Source organism: Artibeus jamaicensis, unplaced genomic scaffold, assembly GCF_021234435.1.
Source record: "Artibeus jamaicensis isolate MK-2021 breed Jamaican fruit bat unplaced genomic scaffold, CSHL_Jam_final contig_2259, whole genome shotgun sequence".
Taxonomy (NCBI): domain Eukaryota; kingdom Metazoa; phylum Chordata; class Mammalia; order Chiroptera; family Phyllostomidae; genus Artibeus; species Artibeus jamaicensis.
The window spans coordinates 7116541-7144538 of NW_026521468.1; the positions used below are offsets into that span (position 1 = coordinate 7116541).

General features: G+C 62.5%; 1 protein-coding gene across 1 annotated transcript in view; it reads right to left on the reverse strand.

The window, feature by feature from the left end:
- The window catches only part of DNAH17 (dynein axonemal heavy chain 17), an 81624-nt gene extending 57408 nt beyond the window's left edge, over nt 1-24216 (reverse strand). The window contains exons 1-24 of the mRNA XM_053660379.1: nt 23872-24216; nt 23145-23338; nt 22228-22420; nt 21913-22012; nt 21595-21680; nt 21340-21465; nt 20558-20710; nt 20365-20451; nt 19622-19789; nt 19252-19368; nt 16746-17011; nt 16036-16231; nt 14453-14599; nt 12768-12876; nt 12201-12304; nt 10191-10331; nt 8371-8514; nt 7288-7470; nt 5375-5629; nt 4437-4606; nt 3622-3844; nt 2033-2149; nt 1854-1940; nt 439-591 (exon numbers count right to left, since the gene is read on the reverse strand). Coding sequence (XP_053516354.1) covers nt 439-591; nt 1854-1940; nt 2033-2149; nt 3622-3844; nt 4437-4606; nt 5375-5629; nt 7288-7470; nt 8371-8514; nt 10191-10331; nt 12201-12304; nt 12768-12876; nt 14453-14599; nt 16036-16231; nt 16746-17011; nt 19252-19368; nt 19622-19789; nt 20365-20451; nt 20558-20710; nt 21340-21465; nt 21595-21680; nt 21913-22012; nt 22228-22420; nt 23145-23338; nt 23872-24216 — 3864 coding nt within the window. The remainder of the gene's footprint in view (nt 1-438; nt 592-1853; nt 1941-2032; nt 2150-3621; nt 3845-4436; nt 4607-5374; nt 5630-7287; nt 7471-8370; nt 8515-10190; nt 10332-12200; nt 12305-12767; nt 12877-14452; nt 14600-16035; nt 16232-16745; nt 17012-19251; nt 19369-19621; nt 19790-20364; nt 20452-20557; nt 20711-21339; nt 21466-21594; nt 21681-21912; nt 22013-22227; nt 22421-23144; nt 23339-23871) is intronic.
- Between the last annotated feature and the right edge of the window lie 3782 nt (nt 24217-27998).

Below are 27998 nucleotides of genomic sequence, written 5' to 3' on the forward strand. Positions count from 1 at the left end.
GAGCAGTGTGCAAACACAGGCCTGACTGGGGGCCAGCTTCTAGACGCTATAAAGGAACCTCAGAACTCAAGAGCAAAAAAAAAAAAAACGTTAGAAAAGGGGCCACAGTCGTGTGCAGCTGGGAGAAGAGCAGGTGCCGGTGTCCTACAAGCTGGGAAGAGAGGCACCCCCACCCATCCATGGGAGACGCTGATGAAGGCCACAGGGGTCTTCCTTTCCAACAGACCAGGGTGTGTCCCTTATTTGGAAACGTTGTGAAACAGGTGAGCAGCCGAGCACAGGAGAGGAGGAAGACGGGAGGAGAGAGGCGGTGGAATGCGAGACCCCTCTGGGGTCCTTCGGGCACCTCCACTGAAGGCCAGGAGAGCCTTCTCCTGGGGGCCGCCCGCCCACCCACCCACCCACCCACCCACGTCCCAGGGCCGCCGGCCCGCTCACCATGACGATCATGTCCCAGAGCTCCTTCAGCAGGCGGACCTCTTTGTGACAAGCCTTGAGCTGTTTGTAGTCCGGGACGGCGACCTCGAACAGGCTGCCCGACTTGCACAGCGTCTCCATGACCCCCTCCATGGCCGCAATGCTCTTTTGTTGCTGGGCCGGCAAGGAGGGGGGGTGATCAGGGCTGCCCGCCCGTGTGGGGGCGCCTGCCCTCCCCTCTGCCACAGGCTCGCTCTCCTCCATCTCTCTGCCACACCAGCACGGTGACAGCAAACGTCCCGGGGTGGGGGGCAGCACCCTCCCGCCCCCCTTCCCAGGCCCCTGGCTTCTGCTCTGATGGGAAGAAGGCGGTCTCTGTGAGTCCAGGCCCAAGGACCAACTTTTCACGGATGCGGTGGGAATGCCAAATTTTCTCCTGAGAGCTCCTGATTTCCTGGAATCTCCACCTCTTTTATGCTACACGTATTTTTTTCATCTTATTAAAAATCATATAGGTAACGCTTGGTTGCTTTAAAAATTAGAAAAATCTAGGTAAGGAAAGCGGAGGGAAAGAAGAGCCACCTCAGACCCCCGGACTGAGCCTGGACCGCCGGGGGGCGCTTTGCTGTGTAGCAGGCGCCGGTGCAGAAGCGTTGCGGGTGGGCACCACATGCGCCCCGGCAGAGCACACCTGGGAGCCCTCCACCTCCAGCCCAGCCGTGGGGACGTGCCCTGGCTTCCAAGGAGGGTTCGTCCTGTCTGAACTGTGATCTGGGGAACTGGAGGTTAGGCCATAGGCAAAGGGTAGGACCTGGACCTTCAGAAATAGTGGGCTTCGAAGCTAAGCAAGCAAAAGAGCAGAGGCTTGAGGGCAGGGAAGTATGGGGTGACCTGGGGGGAGAACTTGGGGCTCCCTGCACTCACACCTGTGGCTCTGAGGGGTGAGAAAGGTGAGGACTGGGTGGGGTGCTGGGAGGGGAGGCATCTGCAGGCCCGGTGTGCTCCTGGGGCTCCCCGCTGGCCCTGAGGAGTCCCTGGGGCCCAGGGCTGCGGAACTTGCAGGGTGGATGCTGACCATGAACTTGATGGTGGGAACAGAGTAGAGCAAGGGTGAGGCTTGGCCACTGGTGGCACATGGTGGGCCAGGGACAAGAAGGCATGGGGGGTGATGGGCGACTGCTAAGCCTGGGGACAGGAAACTGACCCCAGGCTTTGCTGAATGCGGACAGGGTTGGGAACCTAGGATATGGGATGGGGTGAGGGACAGCGTGGGTGCGTGGGCTATTCAGGTGCGAGGGCATCAGCTGCCGGCCTGGGGCGGGGCCGCTCCCACGGGGCCATTTCTGGGCTCGCAAGAATGACAGCCTGAGGACAGACGGGAAAGCAGCGGGGCCCCCAGGGTCACTGCGCAGCTCGGGCTGGAGCAACGCCGCTACCTTGTTCAGGGACCTGTAGGGGTCGGGGTCGCTGAACATGAACGGGGCTTCCTGCCGGAACTTCTCCCTGAACTCGTGCTGCTTGATCTGCGGGAGAGGCGCGCGGAGACGTCACACGCGCGCTCCCCGCGCGCGCTGCGGCCGCTGCCCCCGGGCCCCGCCCCCGGGGGTCCAGGAACCTCGAACTGCTGGCACTTCCTCCGCAGGATGTTGACCTCGTTGGCCTGGAGGGGCGCCACGTTCTGCTTCACCTGGAGGGCCAGCTTCTTGGTGTTCGTCCACTGCTCCGGCAGCTCCTGCGGCGGGCAGAGGCCTGGCGGCTCCTTCTCCGTCCTCCTCCGCACTACCCCTCGTGACGTAATTACGGCCCCCGCGGGCGGGGGCGGCGCGGAGGGCAAAGCCAGTCCCGTGTGCCTCCCGCCTGCCTGCAGGGAGCGGTGTCTGCGTAGCCCCCGCTCCTCCGCCACACCCGGCGATGGCAGGTGTGCGTTTCTGTCGCCCAGGTGACCGGAAGCCATGTGTGCACGTGTGCGTGTGCCCACAGGGGTTGTACGTGGGTGAACACACACATTGTGCATGGGTGCGTGCACACACGTGTGCTGTGTGTGTGCTGTGTGCCTTGTAGTCCTAGGCAATCTCATCCAGTGTGTAGATTCCTGTGGCCACCGCCACGGTCCCCACACGGAGCTGTCACTGAGAAGGATGCTGTCGGCTGTGTCACCTCTGTGCCCGCACCCATGCACCCTGTGCCTGGGCAGCCACCACCGTGTCCTCCATTTCCCTGATGTCACCAACTCGGGAATGGCTTTACCAATCAGAGGAACGTCTGTGTGTTCCAAGGCCTTCGTGCCCCGGCAAATACTGTACCGACAAACACAGCATTTGAACGAAAAATCCCAGCCCACAAATTCTCTGCCCACAAACGGCCGTGGTTTTACTTTCCACTGTGACTGGCCCGTGGTTTCTGTCAGCAGGGGGGCACCTCTAATGCCATCTGTCACCCTGCGCCCCCCCCACCCCACCTCGTGCACGGCCCGGCGTCCCTGGTGACCGGCCACACACGCTCCTGGCCCTCAGCACCCCAGGCCCTGAGCCTCCTGGCTCCTCCCGCTTCGCCCACAGTCTGGTGCCCCCTCGGCTGTGGTGTGTAGGGCACTAGGTGGGTTGTTGCCGTGCCAACATCAGGGGAGCGGGTCTGTGTGACCGGACACAGAGCCGGGCACAGAGAGGGGAAAGGGCGGGGAGGCCGCCAGATCTGGGGGGACACTGACACTCTGGGCCAGGGTCTTCAGGCCCCATGTTCTCTGTGCTCCCCGCCACCCACCCCGGCCCTCCTGCTGCCTAGAGGCTGAGCCGGCTGTGAAGGGCTGTGGGGCCCACCCACGTGCACAGAGGCCGGAGCTGGCCTGGGGCCTGCTGGGCTGGGTGCCCTCGGAGCAGCGGCCCCCCTACCGGGCCCCCCGCTCTCTCCTGATCTCCGCAGGGCCTCTGCTGACCGCAGGCTCTGTCCGCTGAGCCGCGTGCCCCGGGACTGGCCCAGGATTGAGGAGGAGGGCAGGGTGGGGGGCATGTCAACCCCAGGAACCAGCAGCGACAGAGGAAGTCTGGTCTACCTTTGAGGCCACCTCACTGTCCACGGGGATCCGTGCCCGGAAGGGAGGTCCCGCCCACAGGCCCACATGGGAGGCCTGGTCCCCCGTGACCACAGCCCTCCCCCGGCTGAGGGGCCCCCCTCCCCCGGACACACAACACGCCTGGGACTGCGCACCTGCAGCTTCAGGTGAGTCTCCTCCGGCATCTCCTCCCCGTACGTCTTCAGCAGCTCGATGGTTTGCTTCAGGGGCTCGAACATGGTGTCGGTTGCCGTCTGCCTCTCCTTGACCTTCATCAGATGCCCCATCATCTGTACAAGGCCGTCATAATCCCCCTCCTTGAGCGGCGCTGTCAAGCCAGTCCTGGCGACTTTCATGAAGGCTTCCAGGTCGTCGAGACTAAGGGACCAGAGAACAGCCTGTGAGGGGCGCCCCCCACGGGGGAGGGCTGCGGCCATCGAGGTGGCGGACCGAGGGACGGTGTCCGCCTCGGGGCCTCTGCTGCCTCCCCACCCGCCATTGCCCTGTGCCCCCAAGCTCCGCTCTAACTGATGGGCAGAGCCCAGGGTGAGGCCGCGTCTGAGAGGCCCCTGACGGCCTCCCAGCGGCACTCGGCTTGATGACTCTCCCTCATGACCCTGGCCACCACCTGGCCGCCACCTGTACCTGCACGGTCACAGGCACCTTCATCACGCCTCAGGCCTCCCCGCCAGGCTCTGTGGTCCTAGGGGTTTCCTCGGTACATGGCACCCGACACTGTGTGCCCATTAGGCGGGTGTTGAGGGGAAGAAGCGGGGCACCCCCCATGGCCAGGTGACCCCTTTTGGGGACCACCTTTGGGGGAGTCGCCGGACTCTAAGCTGGAGCTGGACCTTCACCCCCTCGTCTGCCCTGGGGGAGGCACCGCACACTCCCGTGGAAGGTCGTTCGCCACGGCCCTGGGGGGGCGGGGTGGTCCCTCGAGTCCCCCTAGGGCTGGGCGGGCACCCACCTGCTGACCACGTGGTTGCTCAGGTGGCGCTTGAACATGAGGCTCCAGCGCTTGATGGTGTTGAGCAGCGCCTGCTTGAAGGGCCGGCAGTCGCACTGCAGCCAGCCGCTGAACACCTGGGTGCTCTCGCGCCCGGACACCTCCTCGTACAGCTTCTCGTAGGAGTCGATCTGGGGGGCACGGCCCCGTCACCCGCCTGGACGCCTGGCGGGGACCCGGCCCTGACCGCCCAGGGCGTGCCGTTCTCCGGCCAGCACCCGGGGCCCCCGGCACCCTGCTGCGTGTCCGGGCTCAGCAGAGACCAGCAGTGAAGGCCAGCTCCCCAGGACACCACTGTGGAGGCCAAGTGGCCACCTGGTCGTCTCTGGAAAGCCGCCAGCCGGCCCCACCTAGTGTGGCAAAGCATGCCCACCGGGGTGCCCCGCTGCGGGCAGGTAGCTTCTGTTCACAGAGGGTGGGGCCTCTCTCTCACTGCGCAGCCGTGAACAGGCGGGGTTCCTGGGCTTGCCACCTGTCTCACTGTCCGCATTCTCAACGCTCTGGAGTCTGGGCCCTTGCTGACCCAGACTGTCCCCCTGTCCTGGTCACCTAGGGCCAGGCGCCAGGCGGCTGGGGAAGCCCCACCCCCAGAGCCCACCGCAAGGATTCAGACTGGCCGAGCCTGAGCCTGCCCGCCCTGGCTTACTCTCCCCTTCCCACAGAAGCCGTGATGGGATGGGGGCGCTTGCCCACACCTCCTGACCGACCCTGGTGTGCCCCGTGTGGCCCTGTGGGCCTGGCACACCCGCTTGGGGAACTGGTTTTCCGGAGGCAGCTGCCCCCTGGTCTGTTGGCCTCCGTGGGCCATGGTGACAATGAAACCCACGTCGTTCTGCATCAGTCCCCACAAGCCTCCCTGGGGGGTTGGAGGCGAGGGAGGGGGAGGGGCTCCCACACACCTGCTGCTGGAACTGGACCAGGGTGGGTGGCGTCCTGGGGCCGGACTCCTCCACCCGGACGTCCAGGTCCTCTGGGCTAACGACGTGGCCGTGGATGAGGAAGTTCCGCATGGACTCCTGCAGGTCGTCCACCCAGAGGTAGGAGTACTTCTCGAAGGAGTCCTGGTACTCCTCCGCCTCCTTCAGGGTGCTGATCACCAAGTTCGACATCTCCTCCCGCATCTCGATGAGGTCAGCCATGTCCTCCAGGTCCGACTGCAAGGGGAGGGAGGGGCGCCGCCGGTGACTGTCACGTCTGCGGCCACGACAGTCACGGGACCGCCCCCGCCCAGGGGAGGGTCTCCCTGCTGGTGGAAGGGCCACCAACCTCTTAAAAGTTGGGACATGGGGACATTCAGTGACTTGCAAGCTCCTCTTTCCAGAAGACACGCCAAACCTGACTTTTGCCAGAGAACCCAGGATGACTGGGCACCAGGGATGTAGATGGAGTTCGTGTGGAGGGTGCAGCCCAGGGGGGGTCATCAGGGAGTCCCAGAAATGAGGCCCGGAGAGGGGAGGGAGCTGGCGTGGGGGGAGGGGACAGGAGTCTCCCTCGATGGCTGGAGCTGGATCTTTCTGCTCTCAAGTGACAAAACCTGGGCCCAACTGGTGTCCCCAAAAAGACAGCTAATGGCTCCCCAGAGCCCAGAGGCAGGGTATGGGTGGGTCTTAACATTTTTTTAAATTTCATTTACTTACTGTATTTTTCATACTATAAGACGCACCCCCCCCCCCCCAATTTGGGAGGAATAATGGTTGTTAATGCTGCTGTTGAGTTCTGTTTACATTTACATGGGTGAAACATTATGTTATGTTATTAAATATTTTACCACATTTTTGCTTTAATTTTTTTTTCTCCTCTAAAACCTAGGTTGTCTGTCTTATGGTCTGAAAAAACCCCACGGTATTTATTTGTAGAGAGAGGGAACGGAGAAAGAATGAGGAAGAGAAGAGAAACATTAACATGAGAGGGAAGCGCAGTGGCCTCTTGTACGCGTCCCTGTAGGGACCGGACCGGGCCCCAAACCCAGGCCTGTGCCCCAACCAGAAATTTCAATCTACATGGAACGACATGGAGACAAAGCCTCTCCCGCTGTCCTCACCCCGTCACCTGGGGCGAGCGCCTCACTTGTTCCTGAGGAAAGCATACTGACGGCTCAGGGGGCATCCCCAGAAAGAGAGATTTTTGTTTGTTTCAGTGCATGAAATCGCATTCCAAACATTCTGTCACAACTCGACACCCACCTAGTAACGTGTCCAGAGCACCGCTCCAGCCTGGCCCACGCTTGCGGCTCACCCAGACGCCCTCATGTGGACCGGCCAGACCTGCCGATCGACTCCGCTTGGAGGGACAGGTCTGTTCGAATTTGTGTTTTAGGTCATGCAAATGATGCTGGACGGACACTCCCTTGGGGGAGCTGAGCTCCGTCCCACAACCAGATCTGACCGCACGTTACTCATGGGTGGCATTTCCAGCCGGGGGATGTGGGAGCCTGTGCAGGCGCATGTGTTGAAGCATCCGGTGTCGCAACAGAGCCTCAGCACTCACGTTACAGAAGAAAAACACCAGGAAGGGGGGCGGGCACACTCTGGGTGTCCCGTGGGGGTGCGTGGGCAGGTGTTGAGGGCGGAGAGCCAGGCCCATGGAGGAGGAGCCACCTTAGGAGGCAGTATGGGACTGTGGGAGCGAGGGGAACACGCCTGTCTGTCGTCCTGGGGATGAAAACCTCTGGGCCTGAGTCACCTTCTGAGCCACCATCACTTAGAATGTCAACAACCAGGCACTGCTGGGTCCGGAAGGCCACTCTGAACCAGGAACACGACCAGAGCCCCCACAGGCAAGGCAGGAGGGGCCGCAGGAAGCCCGGACTGACCTTGTAGCTCAGCCGGCCCTTGGCCAGCCGGGGGATGAGCTTCGAGGCGTTGTAGATGTCGTTGACGAGGTCCTCAATCAGCGCCAGGAAGCCGTGTTCCGAGCCCACCTCCAGGGACGGGCTGAAGGTCATCCCCTCCTCGCCCAGCTCCATGCGGATCTCGAACAGCGGCGCGATGCCCTCCTGCAGTGGCGGTCACAAGGATTGGCGCCCCGCCCTAGTGGGGGGGGACCTGCCTCGACGCCCCACACTCACTGCGGGTTCCACCGGGGGAGGGCTATACCTCCCATGGGCCCGGTGGCCCCGGGTGCAAATGGTATGAAACTAGATGCTGACTGGAGTGCAGATCAGAGGCCGATAACTTGGGTTTGAAGCCTGTATCTGCTGCTTACCAGCTATGTGGGCCCGACCTCCCAGTTTCCCCAGATACGAAAGAGGAGAAAAACCATTTTCTAGAACAGAAACAGCAATTGTCCCCTCTCTGGGTTACTGCGGGGACCAGATGAATCAAGGGCATATAAGGCGTGGAGTGTTGGCCGGCTCCCCTCTGAGTGCTGGTGGCCGTGGCCACCGTGTGCTGCCCAGTCACAGCCAGGCCAGAGCCCTCGTGTCCCCAGGAGGTTCCCGCTGAAAAGGCACGTGCCCAGGGTGGCCCTGTCTGTCCCCAGATGCCCCACGTGAGCCTGCAGGGCAGACAGTGCCGGCCTCACTGCAGGGAGACAGGTGGGCGCCTCGACCTTTCCAATGACCAGGAGGCGGCAACGGGGCACCTGCCCACCTTCACCCGCAGCAAGGTGGCCAGCTCCCAGCTCGTTTCCTGAATGGCAGACTGAAGGCGGCCAGGTGTCCCAAGTGCCAGGGACCGAGGGCCGTCTGTCTGGGCTGCAGGACTCCCACTTTTAAAATGGGGACCAGCTGGCCCCTCCTGTTTATTTGGAACACACTAGCCTGCGCCCTCTCCAGAAACCGTCACCCGTGGGTGCCCACGCGAGCCTGGCGCGGGCACCGTCGCATCTACGTCACGCACGGCCGCTTGCAGGCTGCCCCGCCGCCCCACGGATGCGTCCTGCCTGTGCCACTCACGTCCAGCACCATGTTGTTTATGAAGTAGTTCAGGGAGCGGCGGACAAAGTCCTCGAACTCGTCCAGGACCATGCTGTCCAGGTAGCTGACGTAGTCCTTCCAGGCCTGGCTGGCCGTGTTCGCCCGGAGCAGCTCCGCGTTCTCCTGCGAACCGACCCGTGCGGCGGGGGGGCCGTCAGCCCCTGGCCCGCCCGCCCCCTCTTCGGGCAGAGCCCGCAGTGACTCGGGCCACCGGCCCTCGCGCCCGCTCTCCAGGCCCACGTCTGGCATCCGCTAATCCCTCAGTGTCAGCCCAGAAGTCACCTCCTCACAAGGGCCCTCCTTGTCCACTGCCCCACCCGTGTTCCCTCCAGCAATGCATTATTCCTGTCGTGGCCCAGGGGGCAGCACTGAGTTATTTGATTTTTTGGTCTTTCATGTCTTCCCTTGGCGCCAGGCTTCATGGGCACAGAACTGACCGACCTTTCCACCACTGCACTTCCAGCCCTCAGCCGTGTGCCTGGGACAGAGCATGCACTGATGGGTGGGTGGGTGGAAGGACGGATGATGACGGGTGGATGGATGATGGGTGAGGGATGAGAAATGGGTGGATGGGTGGGTGAATCTGTAAGACACCAAGGCCACAGGGGAGCGCAAAGATGAGCATGACCAGGTCTGTCCCCCCGAACGGTTACATTCTAATCAGAAGAGAAGACACAGGTCTGTAGAGCTCGGTGGCAGAGAGCAAGAACCGGTTCCGAGGACCACGGCAGCAGTGGGGGACTCTGACAAACGCACGTGACAGTGAAACCTCATCGGGCCGTCGGCCCGCTGGCCTCTGGCCCACCGGGTGCCTGGCCCCGCTGCCCTGCGGCCGGGCTCTGGTGCTGGGGACCTTTCCCTGACCCGAGGCCTGTGCTCGGCTCTGCCATTCGAGAGCATGAACGTGTCCGCCGGTCAACTCTTCAGTTTAGCATTTTAGTTTCGTGGGACCTTCTGGCACAGTGGCAAACTGGGGGGAGAGGATCTGAAAACAAGACCAAGTGTTCTGGGGTCCACTCAGGTCACCGCAGGGGGTAACGCCCTTCCAAGTAAGGACTTGCCTCGGAGAACAGCCCACGACAGGCTCGCTGGCCTGACGGGCTCAGAGCCAGTCATCAGAGTTCACACCAAAGATGGTGTCCCACGCGGGGACACCCCACACACTGCTTTGAAAGCTCCCTGAGCCCAAGGCAGATGTCCCTGCTTTGCAGGCTGGGGCAGAGCTCTGCCTTCCACAGTCACGTCAGAATCGCACTGGCACGCACACCGGGGGAAATGGAGGCCAAGTGGGGACAGCGTGAGGACCCCACGCTGTCTGGGACCCCGGCGGAGCTCCCAGAGTGCGGGGGTGGGGCCCACTAGCAGGGGTGGGGCCCATGGACTGAGGAGACTACCGGCTGAAAGGAGTAGCCGACCCCGGGGCAGGCAATGACGAGACACATTGTTGTGACTTCAGCACACTGCCACTGAGACCCTGGCTCACAGTCACCCAGCCTCGCTCTGCCCGGGCAACCGCTGCCACCGCAGGACAGTCAGCAGAGCCTGATGCAGTGCGTGGCCTCCAGCCCTCGCCCCAGGGAGACAGCTTGTCGGGAGCTGTCCCTGTCTGCACCTGTCGTGCAGGGCGGGTGTGCCTATCGTGCCCTCAGGACAGAGGGGGGCAGACCCCAAACAAGAGAAACCAGCTTCCCAGGCCCCGCTGGGGGGTCTGCCATCTTAAAACGAGTCTCTGGGACCACGGGCGCCGTGGTTACAGACTCTGCAGCCCTGCCCCCCACCCAGGGCCCCACGCTCCTCACCGCGACCATGGCCTGGATCCTCAGGCCGGCCTCCTTGACCGCGGTGTAGCGCTTGTTCAGGTTGACCAGCCGCCCGTCCAGGTCCAGCAGGGCCTCTTTCTTGTTGTCCTTTCTTTCAAACAAGGGGTTGGCTGACCAGTCCTGGATGGGGGGGGAAACGGGGAGTGAGGGGCAGGTCTGGAGACGGCGTCTCCGGCCTCATGCCCTCACCGCGCTCTGTGGAGCGAACGTCCTTGCCCCCCGTGGACCTCGGGGAGGACGAGGGGCTGCTGAGAGCCTGCGGTGTCTGCACGAGGGACCACCGCAGGTCCCCTTCCACGGAGGCCGCCTCCGCCCTCTGGATGACGTGTGATGCTCTGTCTGTCTGGTGTCCCCCTCTGCTCCCTTGCTCTGCCTCCAGTGACAGTGAGGGCTTAGCTCACTGGCCTCCCCTCTGCCCGGTACTTGGTATCTACACGCATTGTGTTTGAATTCTGTGTTCCAGGTCTGGTGGGCTGACTCCATCCATCCATCCATCCATCCATCCATCCATCCATCATCCGTCCATCATCCGTCCGTCATCCGTCCATCATCCATCCATCATCCCTCCTTCCATCCACCCACCCATCAGCGCATGCTCTATCCCAGGCACAAGGCTGAGGGCTGGAAGTACAATGGTGGAAAGGACAGTCAATTGTTTCTCTTGAAGCCAGGCGGCCAGATGCCACCTGCTTGTTTTTGTTGTCAGTTCTCAGACAGGGTCAAAGGTGGGAAGACTCAAGGACGGGAGAGCTGGAGTTCTCCCTGACACTGCTACCTCTGCACTAAACCGGAGTGTGCTGGTCCCTCCCGGGTTCCCACTCTGCCTGAGGCCACGCCCCTTTGCAGCTCTGGCTTCTGAGTGGCTGCAGAGGACATGGCTGGGGCGGAGTCTAGAGGGATCAGCTTTGTTCTTGCTGTGACCAGCCAGCTTGCCCTTGCTGGGTGGGTGGGAGGTCTGTGTCCCTGTTGAGGCCCTACCCCTCCCACCCCCCTGACATGGTGGTATGGGGGGGGCCTTTGGGAGGTGACTAGATTTAGATGAGACCTCAGACTCCTGTCCCCTGAGACGCCCCAGAAGTGGCCCTGTGCTGGGGCCTCCGAGCCTCCGGCGTTTGGTTGGGACCCCCGAGCCACAAACACAGGGTCGCTTCTAGACTGTTGGGAAAAAACTGTCTCCTCAAACTCTTTACCTGCACAGGGTTACTGTGTGGGAGGGTCCTAAGAAGATACTTTTGAGCAGACGGACTCACACAGCATGTCCTTCACGCACCTTTCGGAGGGCGTTACAGGAGGAAGCGAGCCCATTTGAATGAAAAATGAACCAGGAAAAACTGGTGGCCAGCAACGGTTTCTGTCTACAGTTTTGAGTAAATCCAAGTGGGTGTCACGGAGGGGAAAGCTGACTCTGGTGGAGACAGACGTAACACAAGCCAGAGTGACCCGGGATCAGGGCAAGTGACACAGCCCACTGAGACTGCTGGGACGGCCTGGCCGGTGTCAGAAACTCTGGACTATCTCAGCTTTCTCGGGAGTGTGCCAGGGCGGAAAGGGTGGGGGGCCGGGACCCTTGGGGGTGGATGGGGGTGGCAGGGAAGCAGGTCGCACTGTGGCACAGTGACAGAAATACAGCTTCAGCCCCACCCCGGTGCAATGCAATGCAGCCGCACAGCAGGCCTTGCGGACTGATGGGGCTGGAGGGGTCACCACTTCCTTTTGGAAAACTTGCTGCAGCTGGTTTTGCAAAATTAGGGCCTTGGTGACGGACCCTGGGGGTGGCCTCAGGGCGGGGGCCAGGCTGCTTCTCTTTGTTGAGCAGCGAGTGTGCGCCGGGCACCTCCGAGTCTGAGTGCATCTTCCCGCCCCTGGTTCCCGGCACCGGCCTGGCGTAGAGGGGACCCTCTGCAGGGAGCAGGGACCGCACAGTGACATCCGGACAGGCCTGGGCCCCCGGTTTCCCTAGGACCCCTCACTGCTAGACAGCGCGCTCACCTTCATGGCCTGGGAGATGCCCTCTATGTTTTGCTTGGCTTTCTGCATCCTGTTCTGCAAGTTGTGCAGAATTTCCCGCATCTCCTGAATATATTCAAACACGCCTGAAATGGAAGCAGAAAGGAACCTCGCACGAGGCCCCCCAGGGGAGGCCCTGGGGGCGAGGGGCGAGGGGAGGGCGCCCCTGCCTGGTGGTGGGGTGAAGGGAGGAAGGGGGACCACTGAGCACGTTTCTTTCTGCTTCTCCAACCCCTGCGTAGAGGCAGCCGCCACCGGCACTGTCCCTGCCCTCTGCTGTGCCCTCCTGCACAGGGGTCACCACGAGCCCCGGCCTCTAGCAAGTCCAGGTGGGCAACTTTGAGTCCCTGACGGGCCTCGGCCAGATCCCATGTGTAAGTGACACAGGCAGGCAGTGCCGGGACCGCCCAGGGGAGCAAGAGTGACCACCGCTCCACCAAACAGGCCACCCTCGCTGCAGACAAGCTGGACCCTCTGTCCCAGCCCAGAGGCCGAGGAGGCTGCCGCCTCCTGGTTTTGCCCTGGGCCACGGGAACGTGGCCTCGGTACCGTCACTGTTCCAGAACAGGGTCGTCTCCGCGTCCAGCAACCGCACGTCAATGGCTTCCAGTTCCGCCTTGATCAGCGGGAGCTCTATGTCCATCACGGTGGTCTTTATCTGCAGAGCAAACCAGACGGCCTCAGGGCCTTTGCTCCAGACCCTCGGGGATGGAAGGTCCCCGCGAGGTGAGGTGCCGGGGAGACGCCAAAGCCGGTGCAATCGCTGCTCCTCCACGAGGAATTCCAGGGAAACCCAAACTTGGGAGATTTCAACGGTCAAATTGTCCTATCACCAAAGACTATGTATATACTTAAGTCCTTAAAGAACTTTTTAAATTTTCACCCAAGGACATGCTCATTCATTCTAGAGAGAGAGGAAGTGGGGGAGGGAGGGAGACAGTGGTCAGTCCAGTCTCACACTTGTCACAGCAGGGATCAAATCCACAACCCCGACGTGTGCCCTGACTGGGAATCGAACCGGCGACCTTTAAGTTCACAGGATGACACTCCAACCAACTGAGCCACACCGGCCAGGGCTGTGTACTTAACTCTTAATCACCCGTGATATGGGATAGAAGGAGAAGAAAATAGGATAATTAAAAAACCCTGAGTAGATAACCCAAAACATCTTTTGACTTAGAATCATGCCAAGAAAGGCGGAGAGACAGGCGTTGGTGGAGAGGGGGTGGGCACTGCCGGGCCCCCGACCCTTCCGAGGTCAACGGTGGGAGGCTCAGTGTTTGGTTGCCCAGCAGTGGCCGGAGCAAACGGCGCTGATGATTCTATCTGGTTGTGACACCGCGGTGCCCCACTGCAGGGCATGGACTTGAAGCTCGAAAACCCCAGCTCACCAGGGAGAGAGGGGCAGGGTGTGCACGGGCCTCATGAGTCCCGCCTCTGAAGGACCAGCTCCGTCTGAGCTCCCGCCTTCTTTGGAACCGCAGCCCGATTTCTACGTGGCTTTTCAAGGACACGCAAACTTCGCACGAGTGAGGGCCACGCGCAGAATTATAATCGTGTATTAGGCGCCGACAGTTTGCCTTTCAGAATCATCTGTACCCACATCTGGTACTGTAAGGGGTCCCTCACTCTCCCCACCCCCGCACCCCACCAGGGCCTGGGAGGGGTTTCAGGCCACGAACCCTTCGGAAAGGTGGGCACAGGCAGAGGAGAGCCGGGAGCCTCGGGGGTGTGGAGCCGACGGAGGATGGAGCGGTAGAGCTGCTGTGAAACGCACTCCAGGACCGGCGCTCAGCGAGGGGCCGCTCACTCAGGGCAGCGGGCCCCTCTGGGCCTGGTGCCTGGCTTGGGAGAACGTCCCCTCACACGCCTCTTTATCAGGTTTGTAACCGAATCGCTGTGACTGGAGATCAGAAGGGAGCCCTTGATGCTGAATTCAACCAGCTGGAAAGAGGTGCTGAGCCTCCGGGCCCTGGGTGAAGGCCAGTGGCCGGCTGTCCGGCCGTCAGGGTCCAGGGCCCGCCCAGCAGGGTGGCCAAGGACAGAGGCCCCTCCCTCAGCTCGCTCCGGTGCTGGGGGGCCGGTGGCCATGTTCGGACTGTTTCTCATGGCGGTAGCTGGGAAGTCACCAAATATCATCACGCCACCTCACACCCATGTGGGTTTAAGCAGAACACCGACACCTGGCCAGCACACCCCACCTGGCCAGCACACCCGGCCACACCGCCGCTCACCTGGTTGTACCAGCCGACGATGAGCTCCAGGTTGCCCACGAACTTCCAGAAGGTCTCGTGCTGGGAGAAGAGTTTCTCGGCGCTGTTCGGGATCGCTTTCTGCTGCTGGAAGTTCAAGTACTTGACTTCTCTCAGAACCGCCACCAGCTACGGCCGACAGGGGACACAGAGAGGATCAGAGGTGGCTCCGCGGGCAGCACTTAGCAGCAACAAAGGGGGGTCTGTCCCCAAAGCCTCCACAGCCTGGGGGCTTCAGAGCTGGGGGTGGCCTGCGGGGAGCTGCTGGCCGGCTCAGGACGTCCTCACCCGTTGATCGGCAGTGTGGGTGGACACATCACCATACTTGTAGTCAGACAAACGTCTGAGGACCACCGGCTTCACCTGGCTCCTCCGGGGGGCCCGCCCTTCCCTGTCCGCCTCTTCCTACCTGTCACCACCCGCCCGGAAAATCGGTAACAGAGCCCTTCCCAGGGAGTCACTGCCCTCCCTGCTGGGTCAAGTCCCCGACCATCAAGGTCCCGGTGACCCCCACGTCGCTGAACCCACAGGTCACTTCATAGGTCTTGACTCACATGGCCTCTCAGCAGCTGGTCACCCCCACCTGCACACCAGACACGCCTGGTCACCTCTCCCAGTCCCTCTGATGCCTTCGGGATGTGTGTGTTGGAGGGGGCAGAGCGTGGCCCTTCCCCGTCTCCCCCCCCCCGAGACTCCCCAACATCACGGCGTTGACAGCCACCTGCGTGTGGCTGGCTCCCATGTTTGCAGCTCTGTCCCGGGGTCCCCTGGACCCTTGCAGCCACCTGCCTGTTGAGTGTCCGCATTTCGACGTCTACTGGACATCGATGTGGCCAAAACACGGCCGTGGGCCCTGCCTGGCGGCGGCTCCCCCCAGAGCTCCACTCCCCCGGCCGCCTTGCCCCCCGCACCCTGTCCACTCACATCTCAGCCCCTCCCCTGGCTCCGTGGCTCCCCCTTCACCCTGCCTGCTCTTTGGGGGACATTGTGGTCACCCCCTCCAGCTCTCCGTGGCGCTCACCCACACCCCTCCCCTGTGGGAGGGCACGGCCCCTGGCTGCCCGGCTCCCTGGTTCGCCCCAACACACACCAGCAGGTGCTCACAGGGGTTTACCCCATGAGAGGGGAGTGAGCTGTGGGGAACCCCCACCCCCCACACTCCCGGTCCCGCTCCTGCTCTCTCCTGCTGCCCTGCTGGGTCCCAGCCCTGGGGCGCCCCCCGCCCCCACCCCACCGCTTAAGCCACAGGCAGAGTCTCAGCAGCCCGCGGAGCTGGGTTAAGGGGGCAACCAGGGGCCCAGGGGCTCAGATCCTGCCGAGACCTTTTTCTTTCTTCCTCCCTTTTAAAATGTCAACTCTCAGATTGATGTTTCCTCCTGGGACCCTGTGAAAGGCGACCCAGCTTCAAAACAGCACGCTCACTGAGGTCCCTGTCAAGGACTCCAGTGCTCTGTCTCAGATCCACCATCTGTCCTGAGCTCACTTTAAAAAAGCACCCACTCGAGGAAGCATCGTCGGCAGGAGGGCAACACCCCCCGCGGCCCAGCCGCTGCAGGCACACCCACCGCCTTGCTGAAGTTGACCCGGACCAGGCCGCTGAAGGGGTCCCGCCGGATCAGCGGCTGCCCCAGGTTGAAGCGGCAGGCCTCGTCCACTCCGGACACCCACTGCCTGTAGGCCCTCTCGCGGTAGCTCCTCAACAGCTCCATCATCTCCTCGTACTTCTGGTAGATCAGCTTGGCCTCCACGCTGGACATGACCCTGGAATCCGAGTCGGACGGGGCAGTGAGGCCCCCGGCACTGGCCAGGGGTGTGGTGTGCACACCTCGTAGGGGGCTTCTGTAGGGCCCGGGCCTGGGACCCCGGAAGCGGCCGGCAGCTTTGTGCTGCTCCCCAGCTGAGACTCCGAGTCCACGAAGTGGCCCCAACCTCCTGCAAGCAGCACAGGAAGCCAAGCAATGGCCCTGGTGCCCCTGGCCCCACAGGGTCAGGACTGGAGCCACACCCACTTGCTGCCCCCGTGTTCCCCGACCCCCCGAGGTCCGACCAGCCGCAGGGGGCCAGACCTGCTTCCGTAGCCCGCGTCCGAGGGCAGCCCTCTTCCAGCCCCAGGCGGGCGCATGCGCACTTCCAGGCGCTGCTAGGAGACGCCCCCACCCTGCCCACCTCTGCTCTCCCGCAAGCCCAAGGCGGATACAGAGGACATGGCCTCGGCACTGGACCGGCCCCCGCCCCCACCCCCACCCCACCTCGGCCAGGCTGCCCCCCGACTCACGGGTGCTCGATGTGCTGGAGGTAGCCCATGGGCACCTCCAGCCGCTCCTGCAGCTCCAGGCTCCACTTGAGCTGCCCGGCCACCGACGGCATGTTTTTGTGGATCGGAGGGATGTTCCCGCCCTCGGAAGCTGCGATCTGGGCGTCGTACAGGACCTTGGTGTTGTCCAGCTCAGCGTCAAACAGCTCCAGCATGACCGAGTACCGGGGCACCACCTCGGTGAGAATCAGCGGCCGCTCCAGGAGGCCCCCGCACATGTACAGGAGCTGGGGAGACACGGGAGGGGGTCTGTCTTCACCGCGGCCCCGCCCCAGCCCACCCGCTCCGCCCCGTGGTTGCAGGCACGGTGCTCCAGCCGAAAACGCCGTTGTCGAGACAAAGAGCCTTTCTCCGCGCAGCGCCTGGTGGAGGCAGCGCCTGCTGAGGCAGACGCCCAGCTGTGACGTTCGCCGGGTCCCAAATACCGGTCTCGCACACCGATGGCACAAACCAGGTCCAAGCCTGGAAAAATGGACTCTAGGCCAGGAGAAGCCAGGGTTTGGGCAAGGAAGAGTTGAACAGTTAAAAAATACAATTTTAAAAAAATATAAAAATCCCCCTGGCTGGTGTGGCTCAGTGGATTGAGTGCAGGCCTGTGAACTGAAGGGTTGCTGGTTCGGTTCCCAGTCAGCGCTTGTGCCTGGGCTGTGGGCCAGGCCCCCGGTAGAGGGTGTGCAAGAGGCAACCACACGTGGGTGTTTCTCTCCCTCTCTTCCTCCCTGTCTTCCCCTCTCTCTGAAACTAAATGAATAAAATCTTTTAAAAGAAGATCATTGTGCAGGGGTGGGGACCGGGGAGCCGGACGCCGGGGGTGCAGGACGGCCTCATGGGACCTGGACAGAGAGGAGTGTGGGGGAAGAGCTGGCAATGAAGGGCCAGCGGCCCGGCGGCCAGGGCAGGGGCGAGGAGATGCCCGGGTTCTCTCTCCGCTGCACCCCCCTCCCCGCCGCCCCACACCCCGGGCTGGCGGGACCTCCGGCGAAGGGGGGCACACCAGGATTCATCCGCGCTCCAACCACCCGGTGTCCCTTTTATTCTGGGACACACTGGCTGCAGCTTTTGGTGGCTGGAAGGGCTGGACCTGAGCCTCCAATTTGCCCCCGTTTTTGGTTTGAAAAAGGTGACCAATGTCCCTGAACGTGACCTTTTGGGGAAAGAGTAAAAGATGGCCGCAGGGGCAGGGGGAGTGCGTTTCAGGTCCTTGGAAGCCGGACGGAGCAGCCACGGACCCCTGGGGGGCACTGAACCCCCCCTCTTTCTACCGCAGTCCCTCCTCCCTCCAGCTCCCCGCGGGGCCGCATACCAGGTCAGCGACGCCGTTTAAAAGAAACGACACGTGACAGAAACCAAATGGTCCCCATGCGGCGTTACGACCCCCTGACTTGTTCCCCTTCCCGCGCCTCTTCCCTCCTTTTCACGTGCCGTATTTTTTTGGCTGATGGCATGAGGGAAGGAAGCTAATTTTATTTTCTGCCAAGAGGCGATGAAGTGGAAAATTGCTCTAGAACTTTCCTGGCTGCGTGTGAATTACTGACAGTGAGAAATCGGGGGAAGCAGCTGGGGAAGAGGCGGGGTCGGGAGGGGCCGGGATGGGGGGCCCAGGCCCATTCCTGTGGGGGCACCGGCTGTGAGGCCGTGACCAGCCAGGTGGGACGACAGGGACACGCAGATGGAGCTGGCAGCGGGTCACACGTGGCCTCTGCCCTGATTTTCTCTTTTCGATGGGGCACAACCGCAAAGTTCACGTTCAGAAGACGGCTTGGGCTTTGAAAGCACTGAAGCCGATTGAGGCTGTTGGCAGGAGACGGCCCTGCGGTGGCGGAGCCAGAGCCAGAGCCAGAGCCAGTGTGTCCGTGAGCCGAGCTCCCAGCATGGGGCATGAGACACCCCCTCCCGGACCACCAGTCCCTCAGAGTGGGGACCTGAACTCTGGATCGCAAAGGGGTATGTGGGGAGCCACAGCCCAGCTCCATCCTCAATCTTGGAAAACAACTCGAGGTCCATCCTGCGGGAGGTCGGGGGCCCCTGCGCCCACTTTCACCCTCATCCTGGCTCCCCCAACCCCAGCTGTCGAGCTCCGGCATCATCTTTGACTTTCAGGGGCCCCGTCCCAGAGGAGAACCTGTGTGTCCACATGCAAGGGCGGGCTGGGACCCTCTGCCAAGAACTCCCTGCACTTGGGCAGCCCTTCGCCCTTCCTGTCAGCGCCCCAGGGGTGGGGGTCCTTGCCCGGGGCTGCAGGAGTCTCCGAAACGCTGGACTTTGTGTCTTAAAACCAGACAGTCCTGGGACCACGGGGGTGAGCTGGTCGCCCAAGTAAAAAGAGGCTTCTTCAGAGAGAGAGGGTGTGCTGGGCGCCTGCCTGGCCCGGGCTGGTGGGAGGGTCTCTGGGAGCGTTCAGGCCCCGCCCCCCGGGGCCGCGGGCTCCGCCTCCGCCACGTCCCCACCGCGTCCACGCCCCACGCACCTTTGCACAGGACTCGATGCAGTTGCAGTCGTCAAAGCCCTGACTGAAGATGGTGGCCAGCCTCCTGTCCAGATCTTGAATCTTGGTCTCGAAATCAGCGTAATCGTCATCAAAACTCTACAGTCGAATTCAGATGTCAACCTCTCAATCGGCACGCAAGGCCTGGGCGGTGCTCGCCCTGACGCCCGCTCCTCCCCCCGCCCCCCGCACCCCCAGGCTGGCAGGATGTGGGGGTGCCATCCCAGCTGTGCAGGCTCAGCGTCTGTAAGAAGAGGGTTGGGGCCGTTGCCCCGCACCCCCTCCGGGTGTCCCCCCACCCCGACCTCGGGGTGTCATCTGTCGCCACCCCAACCCCGGGCCCCAGACCTACCGAGTCTCCCGGGTCCAGGGGATCGTACTTGCAGTCGGCGAACACCCTCACCAGCTCGAAGACCTCCTCGTAAATCTGGGCCACCAGGCTCCCGAGGACGCTGCCCCGCACGCCCCCGATCTCGATCTTCTCCAGCTTCAGGAACTCGATGGCTGTTTTATAAAGGCTCTGGTGCAGGAGAGACCCCGGACACCCGGCAGCTCGTCTCCGTAACCACACTCGGCGGCTCGGACACTGACTGAGCTCTGAGCCCAGCAGAGAGCAGCCAGGGAGCCCGTGAGGTCCCCTGGGGCCACATGACAATGGTGGAGGGGGGGTTCTGTTCGTCGGAGTTAGAGTTCTCCAAAGTCCTTTCTAGGACATCTCCAAGTGTGACTGTGGGGGAGGGGTGGGGCTGGGCTCTCCTCCTCTCCCCACATCGGCCGAAACCAGCCAACCGCGCCATCCTGGGCGCTGCTTCCCGAGCAGGGGAAGGTAGGCGTAGGAAAGGCCCCCGGACTTTGCCCACCGACCCTCCCCCTGCGGTCCCCAGGCTTCCTGACCGGGCTCATTTCATGGGTCACGGAGGGAAGACATGAGCCGAGGGGAGAGGCCCCCAGCCTGGGTCCCTCTTGTTCCCGGCTAAGGGCTCTGGGCATGGAGGAGGCACTTGACGACTCGGCTTCCCCCAGACGCGGACGGGGGCGGTGAGGATGGAGGCCGCAGCTACTCCCAGGGGAGGGCGCCCCGGACGTCACCTTTACCTCTATGGTCTGGACGCGATGAAAGAAAGAATTCATTCTGGAAAACGCAAGCGAGGACGGGAATTCCCAAGGCACCGGCTCCTTGTCCTTCGAGGAGAGAGAGAGAGAGAAGGCTGAGTCTGCCTCAGAGGCGCTCCCTCCTGCCGACGAGGGGCCGACGCCAGCCTGGCCGGTTCTGCGGGCCGGGCTGCACCTTGAAGAACAGCTTCATGTTGGCGCAGCAGAAATCGTAGGTGCGGTACAGCTCCCGCAGGACAGCCACGGACAGGGAGATGCTTTGCAGGACTTCCTCCACCTCGCCCTGCAGGCCTTTCAGCACCTCCTCGGGGCCCAGGTAAGTCCGAGTCTGGGCAGGAGACAATGCGCGCAGGCGCACAGTCAGGCCGGTTAGAGACCAGCCACTGTGTGGCCCCAGGACCTGCTTCTCACGACCCAACCCGTCTGCCAGCTGCAGGGCTGTTTTCGGGAGATGGAGCTGCTCCCCTCGGCTGGCCTCTCACCCTGAGCTAAGGCTGAAGGGGGACGGGTTTCGGCCACAGGTGGGTGAGGCTGGGGCGCCCTGCTATGGCCCTCAGGGGGGCCCCCGGGGCCGGATGACAGGGCTGCGGCCACCGCTGTCGCGGCCACCGGCAGCCCCGGATACGATCGCGTGCTCACAGAAAGGAAGGAGAGCGAGCCCCATCCAGGAGACAGGACGAGAAGACCCCATAAAAAGCCCCTGGCTGAGTCCTGGGGCGCTGGCACTCGGGGGGCAGGGCCCCGTTCCCCTCTTCTCCCTCCAACATGGGCTGGGCAGGGCTGGCGCAGCCCGGGTCTTGGGAGAGCGCCGGTGCCACCAAGGGGCCACACGCAGCCCGGGACCTGAAAACCCGGTGCTGGCCGCTCTGCCTGTGCTGTCCTGCTGGGGACGTGGGGGGACAGGCAAGGGCAGGGCGGGGGGACCCCTGGGGGGCTGGCTGCGGCAGGGGCAGCTACCAGCTCGATGATCAGGTTGCAGAGCTCCTGCAGGATGACGATGACCCTGGAGGGCGTGTTGTAGTGCTTGGAGGTGGCCCAGATGAAGCAGATGGTGTGGAGCGCCCTGGCGATGAAGGTCGGGAGCTGTGGGGAGACCAGGGGGCTCGGTCCTGACGCCTGGGCTCTCCCGTCCCCACGGCTCCAGGGGACGCCCCCAGAGCAGCCCGGGCCAGGAGGGCGGCCCCAGGCCGTGGCCCCGCCTCGAGGACGCACCGCCGTGAAGTCGGCCTGTTCCATCTCCTCCAACAAGATCCGCAGGGGCGTCAGGTACAGAACAACATCCTCGGCTTCCTTCAGCCCTGCGCGGGGCGAGGTCAAGGTCAGGGGTGCGTCCACCCCACTGACCCGCACTCGGGGCGTAGGAGAGGCTGTCGGTGCCGCTTGGCGTCAGGTGTGCACACACCCTCAAAACACAGCGGCTTTTTCAGAGGGCAGGGGCCAGGCAGCTGCTCAGCAGGGGGACAGACTGTGTCCCTTGGGGCCCCCCACACCCCCAGACGGCACCGGCAGCTCCTGGTGGCCCCGGCTCACCTTCATTGACATTCGTGTACACGTTTTGCAAGGCTGGCCAGTAGCAGCTTTTGGCTTTTTCCAAGACCTCTACTATTTTGTTCACCTTGGGCCTGTTTAGCTGAGAAGAAGAGAGGAAGGACCCCAGCTTTTCGGTGGGACCCGCAGGCCCCAGACTCTGCCACCCACCCCCGCGGCTGGGAGTGCGGGGGTAGGAGCCTCGGGGGGTCGGCGCAGAGAGGCTGAGAGCTTGTGGGTGCTGCTGGTGGGGGTGGGGGGGTGCTGGCCATCTGGCTGTGGAGCAGGTGGGTCCCTGCAGTGGGGCGGGGGTGTCACCTGGTCGTAGATGCACTTGAGGTTGGTCAGCCGGGCGTTCCAGAACTCGAACTCCACCCTGGGCAGGGGGTGCAGCCCGTCCAGCAGGGCCTGTGCCGAGTCCTTGCTCAGCGTGTCTCTGACCTGGTGGGACCAGTCGATGACGATGGTCTCGATGGCGTGCAGTAGCGAGTTGTCCTGGGAGGCGGGGAGCCTGCAAGTACAGGGTCGGCTGGTGCTGGGACAGCCCCGCCTGCGGGGCTCCGGCAGCTCCGCCCCTGCAGCCCCAAGCACCCCCTCATGTCCCCGGGCCCCTCACTGCCACCTCGGGGAGGCTGGGGCAGTCCCCAAATCTCCCGATGAGGAGACACTCGGAGCAAAGGACAGGTGTGTCAGGTGTTGGCTCCCTCCCCCCCCCCCGGAAGAGAAGCAGACTGGCTTTGCAATAAATGTCCAAGACGGCTCCCCTGGAAGTTGGTGGGGTCACCCGGGGCATGCAGTGGAGCTCATAGCGGACCCTCGCAGGACCTGCCCCTGCCCCAGAGTGTCACCCGCTGTGGTGAGTGAATGGAACCAGCCTCTGCCCTGTCCAGCTCCCAGGCCTTGTGCGACAGGCAGTTGCGAAGGGTGGTCGGGCTCACGTGGGGCCCCTGGGACATTGCGGCCCCACCTGCTGAAAACCCCTTCTGGGCCCCTCAGTGCCCTTCAGTCCCTATGGCCTAAAGTTGGTGTCCCCTTTCCTGGCCGTGTGACACCCCCCCCTTGTGCCTGCTGTGTGATGCCTGGGCCCAGACGCGTGTGTGGTGGGTCCGGGGCTCCAGCCCCGTCTGTCCCACCCTTGTGCCTTCCACCTCGGACCCAGTGCCGCGGCCTCGGCCCCATGGGCCCCGTCAGCTGCAGAGCCTGCTCCTGGTGGGGGGGTGGGGAGGGACGCCCACCTCTCCAGGGACTCCTGTGTGCCGTCCAGGCTCCCCAGGTGCTCGGGGACGGGCAGCAGAGTCTTGCCCCGGATCTTGCCCCCGATCACGAACACCTCGTTCTTCAGCTTGTGCACCTGCTTCACAATGTCTTCCGCGACCACCTGCGGCCACCCGCTGGTGTTCTCGCTTTGGTTTAACAGAGAGTACAGGATCTGCAGGGAGAGGACTCTGAGCTCCGCCCCGCCCGCACCGGCGCCCGCGCCGACTCCGTGACGGCGGGAGGGGTGGTGAGCACGCGGTGCCCGGGCCTGGGGGACCTGCGTTCTCTTCCGTGCCAGGAGGTGGGGCCCGAGTCTTCGCAGGGGCCAAGCCACCTCCGCGGAGGGACGCCCGGCGCCTGCTCTGATGGCTTGCACTCCTGGCTGGAAGCCAACATCCTGAGTTCCGTGGGGGCACCGTCAGGGGCTAAATCGTGTCCCCCCGACTCCTATGTTGAAGTCCTGGCCCCCAGCAGTCAGGATGGGACTGCGTTTGGAGAGAGGGTCCTCGAGGGTGTGACTGAGTATAACCAGGGGCCTGCCCTCTGGCCCTTTCTAACCAGCGCCCCCCCCCCCCCCCCCGCCATGCTGCCAGCCCGTGGACCACCCTGTGGGGAGCGGGGCTCTGGGCCAATCACTGAAAATTTGTCCCTCTGGGCCCTGGACACTCCTGACCAGGCCCAGGCCGCCCGCCTGGAGGCGCCTACCTCCCCCACGATCACGATCAGCTGGTCCACAGGGGAGGGACCGATGTCCCCGTAGATCAGGTTATCCTTGTAGTTGTCCTTCTTGATAGTCTCGGGCCTCTTCTTGATGAAGTACACCCCCTTGAACTTGAGGGAGGCCGGGAAGCCCAGGCAGGGGGTGATGGCGCCGACGGGGTTGAGTGTCAGCAGCAGCACCGAGACGTCCGGCTTCTCGAAGAACTCCGTGAACAGGGCCAGGTTCTCCTCCGCCCCCATCATCTTGCTCCACTTGTCAGGCTTGAACTTCAGAATGACCGCGGCCACTCTCTCCAGATACTCTAACCGGACGTCCGGTGTGATCGTCATGGCGGCGTCTCCTCAGGCCACCGCCGGCTGTCAAGCGGACAGACACGCGGATGGGACGGGCTCCCGGGGGCGGCCCACGTCCCACCTGTCGCTGAGGTCATGGGAAACCTGGCTCTAAGCCAGGGAGAGGAAGGGCTCCAGTTGTGAATGTTTGCAACTGCTGGTGGGCGAGGGGTGGGCGAGGGGTGGGCGAGGAGGAGCAGGGTTCCCGCTGTCCACTCTGGTCCCCGTCACCGTGGACCCCAGCCACAGACAAGGCGTGTGTCTCTGTGAAAGGCGGGCGTGGCTCTGGGGCGGTCACAGCAAGGTCATCCAAAGCGGTGGGGTGGTGAAGAGACCAGAGGAGGTCGGATCGAAGGGGCCAAGGAAAGCGAGAATTAAGACATCGCACCTCGAGAATATGTGGGAGATGCAGAAAAGGAGGGGTGAACCCGGGGTGCAGGGCGAAGTTCGTCATGCTCTCCCTGTCCTAGCCTGTCACAGTGAACCCCAACTTTTCCCTGCTCTTGCATCTCTCCCTCCCCCCACACCCAGGGCACGGGGGGGGGGATTCCTCAGCACAGTCCCCACGTGCCCACGTCTCCCTGGGAGAAGGCTGGTGGCTGTGCCCGGGGACCCCGGAGGGTTGGGCGGGGATCCCCTCGGACAAGACCCTGAAGTCTCAAAGGGCCTCGACCAGCGCGCAGAGAGTGAGCTGCTCTCCATGGGCACAGCCTTTGAAGGGATGCCCAGAGTTTCAAGGTCAATGATATTTCAATATTTTTAACCAGAAAAATTAATGCAAATTCATGGTCAACAAAATATCAAAATTCCAAATAAAGACAGGCCCTCCTCGGGAGGGCCGGCAGTGGTGGGGCCGGTGGGCGAGCGCCTGGCGGAGTGCCACGCCGGCCTGAGGCTGGCTTTGCTTACACCTGGGGGGCACGTGGCGCTGGGTTTCTGGGGGCGCCTCGGGCTGCTCCACGCTTTTGGGGACCAGGAGGGACAGCCCGGCAGCTGTGGCACTCCTCCGTCCCAAATTCCTCGGCACTCTGTCCTGCTCCACACCCGCACGGGCACCTTCCCAGGTGTCTGCGTCCATAGAGGGTTCTAGAAACACTGTGACTCTGTCAGCTGGCAGTGCCACCGGGATTAAGGAAGCCACGTGCTGTGTGGAATTTCATAGATTTGGGCTTTTACAAAATTAACTTTTCTTTTAACACTGGCATCAGGGTGGACTCCCTCCAGAGCCCCCCCCCCCCCGTTGAAGTCCCCACTGTCCCCAGATCTCTCCCAATCAGCCAGCCTTATCTCCATCTCCCATCTAGCCATGTTTGGGGTGAGGGCCGGGGGTCCCTGGGAATAGTGTTGTCCCCTGTGATGCTTCGGGAGGAGGCCACGGGAGAGGGGCCCAGGGACAGCGGACCCTGGGTGCTGGGCCCTCAGGACCCGGCAGGAGAAGCCAGGGTGGGGGACTCCAGGAGAAGACGGTGGGCCGAGGTGATGGGACATCTCTGAGCGGCTGGAGTGAGGACGGGGGACAAAGCAATACGGGAGGGGCTGGGCCGCCGTGGGCAGCCCGCAGGCCAGGCCTGGGCCTCGGACAGACGGGTTCTGAGCAGAGCTGCCTGGGGGGGGGGGGGGGGGGGCGGTGACCGGCCTCCTGCCCGCCGGGGCCTGGGTGCCACCTCTCCATCAGCTGAGGGCCACTCACCGGCGACGACAAATGCCTGCTCCGTGGACTCACAGGACGAGCTAACAGGCAGCCCTCCTCCCCAGACGGGTCAAGAAAATGGCTCCCTTCCCTCCAAGGGCTCCAACTGCCACGGAACTTCCGTGAGTCCCCTCAGCACCCGGGACTTCTAGAGCCTTCTCCTCCAGACCCGGGTGACTGGGCCTCGGAGCGATCGCGCAGCCTGCCCTCCACCGCCCGCCGCGGGAAAGGCTCTCGGACCGTGAGCCTCGGAACGGGGCGCTCAGGCCGTTTTGTGTCGTCATTTCTGGGGTCTCGCTCTGTGGTCTCACCAAATGCTCTGGATCTGTTTCGCCGTTTCCGCTTCCTCCTCTCCGCTCCTGCCTTCCTCTGGATTCAGTCGCCCCTGCTATTCTCCGGCCCCGATGTCTCCTTGGGCATGACCTGTTGACCTCCCCCCCCCCCCGCAGCCGTGGGCGGGCATCGGAATGTGCCCTGTTGCCGCACTGCGCCCCGGCAGCAGGAGCACGGAAGGTGCACCCTATCCCCTTCCCTCCCAGCTCCCGTGCTGCTGTCCTGCGTTTGAGCTCTAAGAGCTCATTGCTGTTGACAACACAGGCAGGTAGTGAGTGGATTTCTCCCATAAGGCCTTTCTGCCCCTGGGACCAATGGTCTTCTGCCTCCCTGGGCACTTTCCTTCCCTTTCTGGAAAAGCCAGCGGGGGTGGCGATACGGGGGGGACAGGGGAGCGGCACCCCGGTCCCTGGAGCGCCCTCCCCACAGCCAGCCATGCTCAGTGCTGTGGCACGGAGGTCCCCTCGGCCACTCTCCCCGCGGCCGTCACACTGCCATTTCTAGGCAGGAAAAAGAAAAAAGAGGCATTCAGATTGGAAAAGAAGTGCAAGTATCTCTACCCAAGCATGACATAATCTTGTATGTGGAAAACCCTAAAAATCCATTAAAAAAACGATTTGTGATGATAAAAGAAGGCATCAAGTTTGCAGGATACAAGACGGACACAGGAAAATCAACTGAAACTCAGAAAACAATTTCATTTACCATAGCATAAAAAGAATAAAATATTTAGAAATAACTTTTTAGAAAACTAAGCACAAGATTTGTACATGGAAAACCACAACACGCTGTTGAAAGAAATGGAGGATTTCCATAAATGCAACAGGGCCTGTGGCCTGGCGTCGGGAGACTCGACACCGAGGTGACGGCTCTCCTCCAACCCACCTCCAGGTTTGACACGGTGCCCGTCAGAGTCCCAGCTGGACTTGAGTTTTTTGGGGGGCATGGAACAGCTGATTCTCAGTTTCATGGGGAAATGTGAGGGACTGAGAACAGCCCAAATGATCTTAAAAAGAATCACACTGGAGGAGCTGCCCTTGCAACAGGGCTGAGCCGTCGGCACTGAGCGTGGCCAGCTCAAGGACGGACAGACAGGTCAGCGGGATGGGGCTGAGTCCGGAGACCAACACCCGCCACACAGGCAGCTGGTGTTGGCAAGGCGCCCGGCAGTTCCCCGGGACCGAGGACCGTCTTTCTCAGAAATGGCGCCGGGGAGTCGGACCCTCCCCACACACCGTCTGCAGAAATTAACTTACAGGGGTCAAAGATATTGCTGTAAGAGTTGACATTATAAAGTGACCAAAAAAGTAGATCAGTTGGGCAACATCAAAATCGAAAACGTTTGTGCTTCAAAGCACGCTGTGAAAAAAGTGAGCAGAGAGCACTAGTGAATCACAGGTCGGAGAGGGGCCCGTATCCAGGAGAGTTAGAAGACTCGTAACACCGCAACACGAACACAGATAACAGCCTTAAAAAGGGGCGAGGGAAATGCCCTGCCCGGATGGCTCAGCTGGTTGGAGCGCTGTCCCCTACCCCAAAAGGTTGTGGGTTCGATCCCCGGTCAGGGCACATGTCTTGGTTGCCAGTTCGACCCTCAGCTGAGGCACAAATAGAGGCAACCAATCGATGTTTCTCTCTGTCAAATCAATAAGCATATCCTAGGGAGAGGATTTTTAAAAAATGGGTAGAGGAAATAGACATTTGTCTAAGACAGATATGCAAGTGACCAAAAAGAATAGATACGTGAAAAGGAGCC